General features: G+C 41.7%; 1 protein-coding gene across 6 annotated transcripts in view; it reads right to left on the bottom strand.

The window, feature by feature from the left end:
• Positions 1-533: 533 nt before the first annotated feature.
• The window catches only part of DUSP22 (dual specificity phosphatase 22), a 57,291-nt gene continuing 41,744 nt past the window's right edge, over positions 534-16,080 (bottom strand). For 4 of the 6 annotated variants that reach the window (XM_048839746.2, XM_075125400.1, XM_075125398.1 and 1 more), the window contains 3 exons: positions 10,620-10,694; positions 8,792-8,963; positions 534-3,806 (listed from right to left, as the gene is read on the bottom strand). In XM_048839746.2, coding sequence (XP_048695703.1) covers positions 3,621-3,806; positions 8,792-8,963; positions 10,620-10,694 — 433 coding nt within the window. In that variant the 3' untranslated portion in view covers positions 534-3,620. The remainder of the gene's footprint in view (positions 3,807-8,791; positions 8,964-10,619; positions 10,695-16,080) is intronic. The other 2 variants (XM_075125401.1, XM_075125402.1) reach the window with 1 other exon arrangement.

The raw sequence follows: 16,080 nt of genomic DNA, 5'->3' as shown, positions 1-16,080 counted from the left end.
CATGGTTTAAAGACTTCAAGGAACATGGGAATACACTAAGCAGAGCACAGGAGCTATTTAAATATATACATTAACACCGGGATTCCTGATTTTCAGTTTCAAGGCAGTTTTCACGCTGGTCTTTAATTGGCTGAACACTGACAAGAATTCAGACTCTTACAGCCCGGGTACGGCAGACAGTGGCACTACAGTGACCAAGTTTAGCAAGGCTTCCATTGTTCAGAGTAAAAGCATTTGCTAGTACTCCCTTCCCTTCCCTTCTTTTTTTTTTTTTAAAAACAGGTGGAGTGAGTGGGGGGGGGGAGGGGAGAGGGACATTGACTCACCTGGCCGAGATCAATGAACCCATGGAAGGATTCAGGAGATCCTTCTTGGGCTGCAGAGAGCTCTGTGATGCAAAGCACAACTTCACTTGAACACCAGAGTGAATCAGTTCATGGTAGGCTCTGTTTGTAAACAGTAGGGATGCTAGCCAAGGACCAGGGATCTAGCAGAGAATATTAATTTAGGTCTTTCAAGAAAATACACAGATAGGCTATTAACATTTACTTTTATTTACAGAAAATTGTAGAACTTATTAAATACAAACCATCGAGAAAAGCAACCAAAGATGAGGCTTTATTAGAATGCCAAAAGGAAGACAGAGAACCAAGCTTACTGGGCTTATAGTTCCTAACTGGCTGAAGTATTTACTGTAATCTTTCACTGACGTAGTAATATACAGTGACCATTATAAACATTTTGTTTTGTTTTTTTTAAAGTTAGAATTTGCCATAATAGTTTTCCAATCACCCCAGAAAAATAATCAAAGCAACAACTGTTTCCAGGTTAAAATCAGGGTAAAATACTTATGAAGTAACCTGTAGAATCATGCTAAAATGTTTGCTTGCAGTCACAAAAAAATATTAAGTTTACAAAATAGTACGTTATCCGTGTAAATCAGGATGCTCAATAAGTTGTTAAAAAGTTTCATGCATTTGATAGTGGAAGGCAAAATAAAGCAGAGAGGCTTAGAAATACAAATACAGAAAGTATGTGAAAAAACTGGACACAGTCTACACTGCTAAAGTCAATCACCTGAATGTTGACTGTCCTCTGGTGGATAATTATATATCCACATAGTCAATTAGCCCTTTAAGCTGTCACTGGAAGGCTGGTAAGAGAAGAGATTGTGTTATGTTTCTGGACAATGTCTGTTTCGCTCCTTTCTTAAAGGAGCGGAGGAAGGTTTAGGTGCGACTGCCATCCCTTCTGTGCCTTGATAACTTACTAATGCAGGGGATCCTACTGTCCCACTCCCCACATGGACAGGGCAGCCCAGGCTTCCCTATGCTGCTGTTGCCCTCTCTCTCCCTTAATTCTGTTCTACTCTCTTGAAGGAGAGGATGGTGCAATTGTGGCCTAGGTTTAGGAGGGTAATACACAACCATTGAAGATCAGGGAGATGAAGATCTACTCTACCCCAGCTAAAAGTATCTATGCAGATACCTTCCTCTGGTCCATTAAAGAGAAAGTGTGTGTGCTGGGAACAAACACTCCAGTTCCCACCTATGGATCTTCTTACTTTACTCTTGAGTCTGCTTTCCAGTTGCAGCTTCACAAGTGTGTGGGCTTTATGGCTATTGAGACATGTCAACTATGCAGGCATCAAATGTTGTTTCAGAGGTTGACACTTTGGAAGTCAACCAGCCAATTAAAACAAAAAAGCAAAGAACAAACCTGAACACAACACATTAGCAGATGTCTCCAACTGTTCTCAGCATAAAGGAACTTTAAATTTTTCAGCACCCACAGTGTTGCTGTGGAAAAAGAAATGCAACACCACATTCTGGAACATGTGTCATATGCAGTTAACATTGGTATATACAACTGTATGTTGTGTACACACACACACACACACACACACACAGACTTACTTCTGCTGTAAATACTTGGAATACTTTTGACAACTGTGTCTTTTTTTGGTACATGTGCCAAAAATGCTATACATATCTTATTGTGAATACAGGTTTGAGTTCATCATTCTCAATCTTGTGTGTAAGACTCTTTTACAAAGAGGAAAGTCTGCAGTCTACAAAAATTAGTGACCGTGAATGGAAGCTTCCATCAGTTGGATGCATAGAAGGTAGTATTGTCTTGGGCAATTACTAAACCTGTCTCCTATTGAAATTCATATAGTCTCCTGTTTGCCTGCTAGCCAAGTGTTATCTATGAACGATGGTGGTCTGCAAAGATTAAGTAACATGCACACATGGTATTCAGCAAGCTATTAGGTTAGAAACAAAAGTTAAGACTTTTCCACGTCTACAATATCCCAACACCTGCCACCAACAGAGTAACAATTTGTTCTGACCATATGTAATATACTAGCACTGTGTGGTGCGATAAGGCCCACAACATAAAGTTCTGGTGCAGACTGAGATGGAATATAGTAGTAATGTAAATCCTAATTTTTGCGTTAATGGATTTTTAATATCCATACTTTCCATTCCATTAAAATGGATAAGATGTCAAAAATATTTTGGGGCTTACTTTACCCCTACAGTCCGTCTCCAGTCCATCCCAGAGTTCATCATTGTGTGAAGACATTGGCAGCAAGCATCAAGGGGACCACGTTAAATGTTTGTAAGTTAGGGTGTCATAGGACATGAAATAAAAAAAATTCTGGTTAAGTACAGTGTGCTGAATCTCTCTCTTACTGAATGTCCAAGTCATCCACAGTATACACTTGAAATGTCCTTGCAGGTTGGGAGAGCATCCTTTTCTGTTCTGGAATCTTTAAGCAATACCCCTACATACTCTGAATCAAAGACTAAAAGTAAGGATTCTCCTCACCATAACACCAGTGTAAAACTGGAACAACTTCAGTAATTTGCTTGGAGTTACACTGTTGTAAATCCAGAATAACTACAACTGAGCTATTCCAGATTTATACCAGGATAACCAGAAGCAGAATCTGGCCTCTAGTTTTTTACTTTGGTTTAAAATTTAGTTTACATGTGCACTCTGACAAACTTGACCACTGGTTTTAAATTGGCAAAATAGATGGAATTCACACATCTTAATTTTTAATTCAAACCAGTGACAACTATGAATAATTTAAATGAAAACCAGAAACCTCTCAAATTTTTTTTATGACACACACACTTTGCATTCATCAAGTGTAAAATTGAGATTATACGAGGCAATTTTCAAAGTTGCATTTACAACCTCAGTGACAAGAACAGCATTTTTGAGGTAGCTAAGTTCGAACGGCAACCCGCAGCACAAGCAAAAAATGCATAAGTACTCACACACTTTGGAAGCTCATTCTTTGGAGACAATGTTATCATGCGCATACGAGTGTCTTTTAGAGAGGCACATATTACGAAGGGGATGGAGTTTGAGGGCAGTGAGAACCTGACATAAAGGGTGCCTCTCTGCAGGGAAGCTTACAGAGAGTGATGTTACATAAAACTGTAAAATTGTGTCTCACACACACACACGCTGTATAGTATTTTCATCACATTTTCCACAAGGGTACAGCTCGCATGACTTCTGTAGAGAGTGGAGGGGAAACTGGTGACATCTGTTTTTAAACAGGTCAAAGGAAAAAAGAAAGTGAATCCAGCCTGGAGTGATTAGGTCTCTGTTGTGTAGTTGTTGTATGACAGGGAAGGCAGTGAGGAAAAGTTATTATTCCACTGTCTCCCACCAGGACTTGGTTGCGTCACTGCCTGCTCTTTATATTTACTCAGAAGAACTTTGGCTTCTTGCTCATCCTGCAAAGAATTTTCTCCATATTCTTCCTTCAGCCACTGCCTGAACTGGAGAAGTTAAACACATAGTAGATATGCTAGTTATTAACACAAACCGGATGCAGAAAGAACACTCTTCTTACACCATCATTTAATAGTAAATAACATCTTTTTCAAGAACATTAAAGTAGTCAAAATAATGTCCAAATCACATAGTTTAAACCTTTTACAGTCTAACCCTGATTGTCTAAAGAAGAGTGCCCCAAATACTGCACTATATGGCTTTGAAACAGCAAAGCACTTAAAAACGTGTGATGAAGCATAGTTGTCGGCCCATTGAAGTCGATGGGACCACTCATACGCGTAAAAAGTTACACACATGCGTAAGTGTTTTGCTGAATTGGGCTCTAAATTTAGAATAAGGGACTCCCGCAGCACGTGCTTGTCCACAAATACAAGCACACTTTGGGCGGAAGAACTGGCAAAGTAATGGCCATTTTTACCAATTTAAATGTCACAAAGGTAAATTATGGAACTATTCACAATCATGGTGTCCTTGTCTAAACAGAAGCATCAACAGAGGAGGTTTTAGAATAAATTAACAAATTAAACTGATAGTATTCACCCAAGAGTTCTGAAGGAACTCAGATATGAAATTGCAGAACTACTAACTGGGGTATAAAGAAAAGGAGGACTTGTGGCACCTTAGAGACTAACAAATTTATTTGAGCATAAGCTTTTTCCACTGAATGCATCCGATGAAGTGAGCTGTAGCTCATGAAAGTTTATGCTCAAATAAATTTGTTACTCTCTAAGGTGCCACAAGTCCTCCTTTTCTTTTTGCAGATACAGACTAACACGGCTGCTACTCTGATAACTGGGGCATGTAACCTATTGCTTAAATCAGCCTCTGTACGAGATGACTGGAGGATAGCTAATGTAATGCTGATTTTCAAGAAAGGCTCCGGAGACTATCCTGGCAATTACAGGCAATTAACTTCATTACCAGACAAACTGCTTGAAACTATAGTAAATAACAGAATTAGTTTGGGGGGAGGGATAGCTCAGTGGTTTGAGCATTAGCCTGCTAAACCCAGGGTTGTGAGTTCAATCCTTGAGGGGGCCATTTAGGGATCTGGGGCAAAAATTGGGGATTGGTCCTGCTTTGAGCAGGGGGTTGGACTAGATGACCTCCTGTGGTCCCTTCCAACCCTGATATTCTATGATTCTATCAGACACAAACATGAACATAGTATACTGGGGAAGAGTCAACATGGTTTTTGAAAAGAGAAATCATGCCTCACCAATCTAAGAATTCTTTGAGGCTGTCAACAAACATGCAGACAAGGATGAGCCAGTTAATACAGCGTACTTGGACTTTCAGAAAACTTTTGACAAGATCCCATACCAAAGGCTCTTAAGTAACGTCAGCAGTCATGGGATAGGAAAGAAGGTGCTATAAGATCAGTAACTGGTTAAAAGATAAGAAACCAAGGGTAGGAATAAGTGGTCAGTTTTCGCAGTGGAGAGAGGCAAATAACAGAGTTCCCCAAGAATCTGTACTGGGATCAGTGCTGTTCAACATACTCATAAATGATCGAGAAAAAGGGCAAACAGCTAGGTGGCAAAGTTTGCAGATGATACAAAATTACTCAAGACAGTTAGGTCCAAAGCTGACTGCAAAGAGTTACGGAGAGATCTCACTAAACTGGGTGACTTGGCAACAAAATGGCAGATGAAATTCAGTGCTGATAAATAAAAAATAATGCACATTGGAAAACATAATCACAACAATACATACAAAATTAGGGGGTCTAATCTAGCTGTTACCACTCAAGGAAGAGTCTGGAGTTTGAGTGGCTAGTTCTCAGAAAACACCTGCTCCATGTGCAGCAGCAGTCAAAAAATCTATGATGAAAAGTTAGAGTGTCGGGAACCCTTAGGGGAGAGGGATAGAAAAGAATACACAAACCATCACAATGCCACTCGATAAACCCATGGTGCACCCACACCTTGAATACTGCCTGCAGTTCTGGTTGCCTCATCTCAAAAAGGATGTATTAGAACTGGAAAAAGGACAGAGAAGGTCAACAAAAATGATCAGGGGGATGGGACAGCTTCCATAGGAGGAGAAATTAAAAAGACTGGGACTGCTCAGCTTGGAAAAGAGACGATTAAGGGGGCGGGGATAGGAGAGAGGTCTATACGATCATGACTGGCATGGAGGAAGTGAGTAGGGAAGTGCTATTTACCCCTTTATAACACAAGAACAAAGGGTCGCCCAAGGAAATGAATAGGCAGCAGGTTTAAAACAAACATAAAGAAGTACTTCTTTACACACACGATATACTCATTGTCAAGGGATGCTCTGAAGGCCAAAAGTATAACTGGTTAAAAAGAGAATTAGATAAGTCCATGGAGGATAGGTCCATCAATGACTATTAGTCAAGATGGTCAGGGACATAACCCCATACTCTGGGTGTCCCCAAATCTCTGACCTGCCAGAAGCTGGGAGTGGACGACAGGGGATGGATCACTTGACGATTGTTCTGTTCTGTTCATTCCTTCTGAGGCACCTGGCATTGGCACTGTTGGCAGACTGGGCTAGATGGACCACTGGTCTGACCCAACATGACCGTTCTTATTTCAACACATCAATGCTGGGGCGGGGTGTAGTATATCGGCTGTTTAATACATACCTGGAAGTGCATTACTGTGCTTTTTAAATGGTTTAGTTGGATGTGGGGAGAAGGGAAGGAAAACTTAAATGTTTAACATTTTGTAAAATATGCATCTGCCAAAAAAAAAAAAATCCATTGCAGAGTGTGTGAGTGTGAAAGATACAACTTCAGCCTCAGATCCTGATTCTGCAAAGATTTATGCATGTGCTTAGTTTGATGTTGATGGGGCTACTCATGTGTATCAAGTTAAGTATGTACATAAGTCTTTGTGGGATCAGTGGCTAAACCAGGCGTTTTAAGCATTCAACGTTTTACATAAGGCCAGTTCCTCAGCAGGTATAAGTCAGCATAGCTCCAATGACTTCAATGGAGGCATGTCAATTTACAACCAGCTGGTGACCTGGCCTATATAATCTCTTGCTGTATCAAATAAACACATTACAAATGCGTGCAAATTCTTTAACCTGCCTCTCCTTCTTCCTGCCCTGACTCTTCTCCCACTTACCTGGCAGTGAAGCCTCAATGCAGGAACAATTACAATTGCTCCTACTCTGCTCAGCTGTTGCGGGGAGGGGGAGGCCCTCAAAGAATAAGTGGTTCCTGCTCTTTCTTCTTGCTTTTGTAGCTCCACTGCTGTCTATCAGCTGGGCAAAGCAAGGCTGGCAGGCAGCACCTTCCCACTCTAAGCCCTGCTATCACTGATTAGCTATGAAGGCAAAACTATTTTAGGTCACATGACTCTTTCCTAATCAACTGTGTAGTGTTTGGCAAGTTTAGGAAGAGTATGAAATATATTAGATTGGAGGTATCCATTCAGTTAGTAACTATACGGAGATCGATTCTGTAAGAAACTCAGCAATTGCGCCGTGACCCAGCAAAGCACTTAAACACAGACTCAGAAGCATGCAAATAGTCGTAAAAGTATTAATGGGACTGCTCACGTCTTAGAAGTTGAGCACATGCTTAAGTGCTTTGCTGGATCAGGACCATAGTGCTCAGCATCTTGCAGGATCAAACATACTGAATAAGCAAAATATATTTATATTGTAGTCATATCAAAGATGAGAACTTAAGGCACATTTAAGGGAAATTTATGAAGGATACACAACACAACACGTTAGGATCTTCAATGCCTAAAAGCCTAGAAGATCAAATCTAACGGATCAAATGTCCTGAAACCCCAATATACTTTGTACAGAGCTACCATGGACAAGTGGTGCTGTAATTAAAAACTCAGGCCCAGATACTCAGCTGGTATAAATTGGCATAGCTCCATTGAAATGAATAGAAGTACACTGATTCACATCTGCTGAGGATCTGGTCCCAAAAGTTGTGGTTGAGAGATACAACCGTTTGCAACAAGTTATGTCCACAGGTGAGCATTTCTTTTTGTAGCCTAGTGCCTCCCTTTCAGGGAAGAAACTGCTGCACCCTTCCATTGTGACATTAAAATAAAAAAAAAGACGTTACTCTCTTCTCAAGGTTATTTGCATATACAATGACAATTAGGGTTATTAGCTCAGTCCAATTAGATCTGAAATGACTGTAAACCTTCATATAAGGGAGGAAGGAGACTAGTCTGGAAAGTCCCTTTATATTGTATCTTAAAAAGTCAGTTACCCACCCATTAATATCAGTTCTGAATGATCCAGGAAATATTTAATTAAATAGTTTCCAAAAACAAATATTTACAGTTGAAAACTGCATTACTGAAATGCCACAGTAATTTCTCAGCTCTCTGCTGCAAGAAATCCTGGAAGAAAAATGAAGCCACCTCCCTACCTCATTTACTTTCTTTTAAAAAAAAAAGAGTGACTTGAGAAAGAGAGGACAAATGTGCTGAGCAATGTAAAATGGAGTTATGGTCAGAAAAGTGATTATGTAAAAACAGTGCCTCCTTACTCAACAGACCTGTTCCCAGTGTGTGTTCAGCTGTATTGTTTATGTTATTGACAAAAACAGGTTATTACTATTTTTCTAAACTCCCGTTAGCCCTGCAGAACCAACCCAGCTCAAGGAGAAGGAGCTGGATTCCATTCTGGTTCATGCATCATCCCCACAATTGTTAGTTAAGTTCCAGTGATACAAAATGTTGGTTACTGGTGATGATGCATAAGCCAGGAAGAGAACCCAGCTTGACTTTCAGATCTCAAGTTTTGTTTACAGCATTGTTAATTTGAAAAAACTATTTTTTCTTGCTTGAACATCCTAGGTAGATGTGAAAAAACAGTTTTTACATTAGCATCATTTGTACATTTGTATTATTGCTGCATTCTGGGCCATTTATCTTCTAATCTTTAACCTTCTAAAGTTATGAGACAGTCCAAAACTTTATGGCTTAAGCAACCAAATTGGTCAACAAAAATCACCTACATGGTCAACATCATGTTTTTCAAACTCCTGTAGCTGCCTCTGGAAGCCCATATTAGGATTGGCACAGGATCTCGATGCTCTTACAATAGACAATGCATCTTCCCAACCAAAGTCTGTGATTGTCATGACGTAAGCGACTACCAAAGTTACGCTCCTAGAGACTCCAGCAAGACTGCAGCAGAAATGAGACAAAATAAATAGATACAAAATATAAAAAGTCTTAAAATAAATACGCTCATTGTCTCATATAGCATCATAAATTTACACAGCACTTTACCAGGTAAAATATATTACCTAAACTAAGGAGATTAAAGTAATGAGCACATTGTGGTGGCTGTTCCTATATAACTATTAAAATATCTTTAGGTCAATGTACTGGACTTTGAAATGTAGAGAAGTGAATCCACGTGCAGTATGGGCACCCCAAGAGAGGAGCTGTACTGAAATTCAGTTCAGATGAGAGTTTTTTTAAACAAAGAACAAATAAAAAGCCTCCATGAGAAAGCCTGAGAACAATTTTGTATTTGTTGTTTTTCTTAAAAACTAGATACGAGTCACCCAGACATAAAAAACAAAACATGCCCCCAGAGAGAATAGGGTCATGAAATAAGAAGACAGATCTATATGTGCTGGAAAAGACTCATTTTAATGAGATTGGGTTTAAATTCATTAAAAACTTTCAGACAGAGTTGAACATTAGAGCACAGGACTCAGAGTTCTCAGTTCTATTTCTGAGTCTGCCACTGACATGCTCTGTGACTTTATTTCTCAGTGCCTCAGTTTCACCATCTGTGACACTGGGAGAACGAGAGAACCTACCACTGTCAAGTGGTTTGACAGCTCTGGATGAAAAGTGGTGTTATTACTATAGATAAAGAATACATTTGAGTGACAGTTGTAGATTTGCTCACTTAACACTTCACACTCTCAAAGAATATAAACAATAAAGCACAATATCAACCAACCATCTCAGAACACCCTCATGAAGTAGGTCAATATCCCCATTTTACATATGAAGAGAGCGAGGTACAGAGAGGTTAATCGACTTGTTCAAAGCTACACAATGAGCCAATGGCAGAACAGGATTAGAATGCTGGAGTTCCTACCTCCAAGCCCAGTGCTCAAACTACTGGACCTGACTCTAGATACAGGTTCTGAAATGCTAGTTAGACATTGCAGCAATGCACAGGGACCACAAGCAACGACAGTAAGAAAAACCATGATGGGCTTTCCTTTTCTATATTCTAACTCTTTGAAGGCAGTTAATGTCTCAGGACTCCCTCTCTAATCAGTAATCTGCTCGCAACAGCTGTGATATTTGAATGCTTCAGTGAAGCTTAAAACACCAGTTTCTGTTGAGAGGAACATTTCCAGCAGCCCTAAAGCAGCAAAAATAGTTGCAACTGGAACTGATAAAATTATTAGGATCACAGGAACTGTCTGTGAGAGAAGAAAATGGTGACTAGCATGAATCAGACAAATAGATGATGCAACACTACTGTTAAAATATAACACAGGGAACAGATAGTCCCAAGGTCTGAGTGGGGGACCGGAGTCAGCAGCTCTGGATTTCACTCCTGGCTCTGCCACCGACACATTGTGTGTTCCGGCAGCCACTTAACTTCTCTGTGCCTCAATATCCAGAGTGGAGCGAGGCTTAACAACCGTTTTTAATTTTGGCGGGGGATCCTCAGATGTGAGGTGCTGTATAAATGCAGAAGTATTATTGTTAAAAAAGAGCAGGGTGGGCAACACTCATTTATCACAGACTTAAAAAAAATATGGAGGGAAAAAAATTAGAATATTCTTAAACAATTGACATACGTACCAGTGAACAAGACAGCTCTCACCTCTAAGCCGGCACTCATGGATAAACTTGATGCTCTCTTTGAAATGTCTTGTCCTGAAAACAGAAGCAAGAGGGAAACACAAAGGACTTGGTTTTAGTAAAGTCATGACTCAGAGAAAAAATAAAAACTGAGAAAAAGATCTGAAAAGCCACTTCATATTGTTCCCAGAATACAGTACATTAAAAAGGCAACCAACAGATACTACGCAGTTGCCTTAGATTATTCCTTATTTTAAATATGAATGGAAACTTTGGTATCTCAGGCACCATTCTTATAATCACCGTTGACAAATACTTTCTGTGGTTGACTGGCAAATCTCCTTCCCTCCCGGCAAGCAACTATGTTAGTTTGTCTTTCTGACATTTCCTTGTGGAGGTCCTGCCATCAACTGAAATTTAGCACGGCCAAAACAGAGCTCCTGATTTTTTCCCGTAAAGACCTCCCTTCCCTCCTCTTTCTCTGTCACAGCAGACATCACAATGACTTGAGCTCATCCAGGCCACATCTAAAACTTGCCACTTCTTCCTGCACAATATCTCCAAGATCCACCTTTCCTCTCTGATCACACTGCCAAAAAGTCTTGTTCAGCCCTTGATCACTTCGCACTTTGACTACTGCAGTCTCCTCTTCTCTGGCTTTGACAATTCCAAACTCCATCCTCCCCCAACTCACATCCTTCCAAAATGCTGCTAAGATCATCATTCTTGGCTCATTACTCCACCTACAGCAATCCACTCAAAACTCTTCACTGGTTCCTCCTCTTCCACTGCATGAAATACAAAATTTATTCTCCTTAATTTCAAAGCCCTCCACAGTGTAGCCCCACCACTACGAAGAACTTGCGCTCCTCCTATTACAATTTGTTTCCCTGTCTTTCCTGCTTTCGATCCCAGCCTACTCGTTTGGCTCACCCACTCATTAGATGTCATCTTTTAGACTGGAAGTTCTTTAGTGTAGGTAGTCATTGTTATGTGTTTGTACTGCACCTAGCATAATGTGGCCATTAGGAGCTATTGCAATATAAATGTCTCATAACAAAAACCCAGTTACTTACTGGTACAGTCACGGTTGTTCTTCGAGATGAGTTGTGCACCTGTACATTCCACTGTAGGTGGATGTGCACCAAACACACTCCGGCTGGAGACTTACCAGCCATACCAGCAGGCAGCACAGGTGCCCCTGCTGTCTTCAGGCACCAAACCAAGGGTATAAAGGGGTGTGATCGCCATCTCCTTCTCCCTTTCTTTGCACTGCTGGTAAGCTAAACTCAAAGTAGTGGGGAAGGTGGGAGAGTCGCAGAATGTACATGTGCGCAACACATCTGGAAGAACAACAGTTCCTGTACAGATATGTAACCATTTTTTCCTCCGTGGAGCGACTGTGCGCACACACAGTCCACTGCAGGGGATTCACCAGCAGTTTCCTTGCAGCTGGTGGATATCAGATAACTTGAAGAGAGATTGCAACACCAACTGGCTGAAGTTGGCGTCCCCTCATGAACCTTGAGGTAACAGTATCTGGAGAATGTATGTACAGATGACCACATTTCTGCTTTGCAAAATGTCTGCTATTGGAACATTACTCAAGAAGGCTGACAAAATGGAAGGAACCCTAGTGGAGCGGGCTGCTTTCCTTTGCAGAGAGACATTTGCCAGATCATAGCAAAGCTCAATACAATCTGAAATTCAGTGTGAAATATGCTGAGCTGTGACAGGTTGCCCTTTAACCCAGTCCCCAGTAGTGTAGGCAACAAAACAGTCTAGAAGAGGATCTGAAAGACTTTGTGCAGTGCAGGTAAAATGTCAGAGCCCTCCCAAACATCCTATCATTTTCACTGACAGCAGCAGCAGGGATGTTGTTGCCAAAGGTTCAAAGAGGGGTCTCATCAAATGGGACAGTATTAAAATTCAGGTCCCAGGAAGGTACTGGTTCAGACTCTGGAGGGTAGACATGGATAAGACCCCTTCAAAATATGGGTACCAGAGGATTGAAAACCTCTCCACTCATGGGCATACTGCAGAAATTGATGCTCAATGGAGAGCTGAGAGACCAGAGGATTTCAGATGCAGTAACAGTCTGGCATACATATGTCTAATCTCTGTGTTACCAGGAGATAACTGATGCAATTCCACCCAGACTGAAAACCTTTTCCATTTTGCTTCCTACATGGCTCTGGTGTAATCCTTTCTGCTGTTCACCAGAACAGCTTGGACTTTTCAGGAGCAGACTTTCTCCTCATTGACCAACCAGAGATCATCAGGACTGTTAGGTGAAGAGATTGTAGGTAAGGGTGCAGTGACTTCCCTTGGTTTTGAGGCAAAAAATTCTCAAGCAGAGATAGAGGTGTGGGTGGCCAGATGGAGAGTTGCTGTACGTCCATGCACTAGTACTGCCTTGGCCAGGCAAGCGCTATGAGGATTAGGGTTCTTTGTCTTACTTTTCTTATCATCCTTGGAATCAGAGGAACTGGAGGAAACATGGGCAACACATGGGAAAAAAATAAAGCCATTGATAATGGAACCTGGGCTGTGACCCGCCCTAGAACAGAACCTCCTGCAGTTATTGTTCAGGTTGGTTACAAAGAGGTCTATTATCGGATAACCCCACTAATGGGGTTCTACTGCGGACCGGCCTCTTTATTGACCACTCGTGATGATCTATGGAGGTATCTGATGAGGGAATCTGCAATACAGAGTTCCTCGCTCCCAAGAGGTGAAAGGCATTTAGTGAGATATTGGTCTTTATACAGAAGTTCCACAAGTGGATCGCTTCCTGGCATAGCTGAGACAACCTTGCATCTCCCTGCTTGTTCAGATAAAACATATCGGTGATGTCTTTGGTAAGAACTGGAACCACCTGATGATGGTAATGAACATCTCACAGTCCCAAAGAATAGCTCAAAGTTCCAGCATATTTATATGGAATGAAAGTTCCTTAGATGTCCAAAGTGCTTGAGCCTGAAGTTGACCCAGATAGGCCCCTCAATCCCTGGTGGACGCATCTATTATAAAAGCCATAATTGGTTCTGGTGGAAGGAATGGAACCCCTCTGCCTATATTCTGAGGTGTTAACAGGGGCTGAAGCTCTTGGGCAGATACACAAAGCAGCAAATCCAGAAAATGTTTGCCGGATGCTATGCTAAGTGAAGCCAGGTCTACAGACATCTGAGGTAAAGTCTGGCATGCTGAGTCCACTCACACACTCTAGGCCATGTGACCCAACAATGCTAGACATTAATTCACTGTGGTCCTCAGGTTGGAACTGAGGCCCTCTGACAAAGACCATGGACTGGAACTTGTTTGTCGGGTGGTAAGCAATGGGAATCGTGGCATCAAGATCTACGCCTATGAAATTTACTTGCTGCATTGCTTGTAATGTTGATTCCTCTACATTCAGTTTTCAATCTGGACAAAAGAACAGATGTCTGACGATAAGATTGCTTTTTTGATTGTGAGATCCTGACCTTCCCTGACCAAGCCTACTGTCCAGGCAGAGAAATATTTTAACTCCTAAATGGTGCAGGTGAGCTGCCACTACCATCATACACTTGATAAATACCCTTAGGCCAAGGATAGGCTGGCAGGCAGCACAGTGTATAGGCAGTGCATGTTGTTTCCCATGAATCAAAGATACTTTCTGTGGCCAAGATGTATTGCCATGTGAAAATACGCATCCTGCAGGTCGAGGGCAGCATACTAATCTCTAAGAGAGGGATAATAGATGTCAGGTTGACTGTCTTTTTGATAAAATGGTTTGGATTTCTTAAATCCAGAAAGGGCCGAAGGCCACCTCTCTTTTTAGGAATCAGAAAGTAGCATAAATAGAAATCTTTCCCTATGTGTTGACAAGGAACTTCCTCTCTTGGCCCCAATTCCAATAGAAACTGTAATTCTTGATGTAAAACAACCTCATGGGATGGGTCCCTGAAAAGGGACAAGGAAGGCGGGTCAGGGAAAGGGAAGTATATGAACTCGATAACCTATTCTTCTCTTACCGGGCTGAGCACCTATTGGTCCAATGTAATCTCCGTCCATGCACTACAGAAGAGAGAGAACATTTCCAAAATGGAGGGTCTGGATGTAGAAGATGAAACACAGTCAGCATGCAGTCATCAACTGAGAAATCAAAAAACTGCTTCAAAGTGAACAAAGTCTGATGAAAAGGGTCTATGATGCTAATGGGGGACATCTAAGTGGCTTAGATCTCCTTCTAGAGGCACCCTGAGATCTCTGCTGGTAGTAAGATCTGTATTGTGTTCTGGGCCTCAAACTGCTTCCTCTTTTTATTACTGGGGTGTAAACACCCAGCAAACAAAACGATTGACAATCTTTCAACATGTGCATTGCATCATCAGTTTTCTGAGAAAACAGTTTAGCACCTTCAAATGGTGGATCTTCTACTGCATTTTTAATTGTTTAGGAATGCCAGAGGCCTAGAATCAAAAAGAGTGTCTCATTGAAATGGCTGTAGCCATCAGAAATGATGCAGGATCTGATGCACCAATAGCTGCCAGGACAGACGTTCAAGCAGTGAGATGACCTTGGAGACTATGACCAAAAACTGATCCCTATATTCTTCAGGCAGTTTGTCAAAAAAAATTCGGAGCAGTTAATAAAGGTGCATTTGGCCAAAAATGCCTTGTAATTTCACACCCTCATCTGAAGGGTCATGGTAATGTAAGCCTTTTCGCTATATAGGTCCAGTCTCTTACACTCCCTATCCTTCAGGGTAGCCTGAGGGTGAGACTGCCTCAAATGTTCTTTTGTTGCTGTTGCCACTAATGAGTCTGGGATGGCATAAGTGAAGAAATACACAAATTCTTGCTGGGGAACCTGATACCATCTGTCCATTCATTTGGCAGTGGGTGGAATGGAGACCAGTGTCTGCTAAAGGATCTTTGCAGGTTCAAACAAGGCTTAATTAATGGGATGGGCAACCCTTCCCAGAATGGGAGTTTGTAAGATGTCCAGGAGTTTGTACAAATGTGGCCACCCTCCTAATGAGGTCTTGAAAACCTTTAAAGTCCTCAGGAGGTAGTCATGTTTCCTCTGGGGAAGAGGAAGAAATATGTGGGGGAAATATTCTGGGGTTCCTCTCTAGGTGCCAAAAAGGAGGGAGGTTGTAGATTAGGAGGAGGAGGATCTTCTCTGGTTGCTATAGATACTGGAGAAGTTGACTCTCTCTGGGACTGAGTGGCTGAGAGGGGGCATAGATGCTCTTGGACCAGTCCAAGAGGTCCCATAAGGCCAAGTTGAGCAGTCACTCCTCTGATATGGTACCCACCACCAAGAGCATCTTTATAATATTGTTCCTTGCTCTCGATATTCACAGCCCTGGCCCTGGCCGCGACTCTGTTCCTGGTCCCAGACCTACCCCCACCTGTGGCCCCAGCCTCATCCTGCTTACCCCGTCTTCCCCCCCACCCCTGTCCCCCAAGCC

This window comes from Caretta caretta, chromosome 2 (genome assembly GCF_965140235.1).
Source record: "Caretta caretta isolate rCarCar2 chromosome 2, rCarCar1.hap1, whole genome shotgun sequence".
NCBI lineage: Eukaryota > Metazoa > Chordata > Testudines > Cheloniidae > Caretta > Caretta caretta.
The sequence above is the reverse complement of the archived record's forward strand: the minus strand, read 5'-3'. Positions and strand labels throughout refer to the sequence as shown.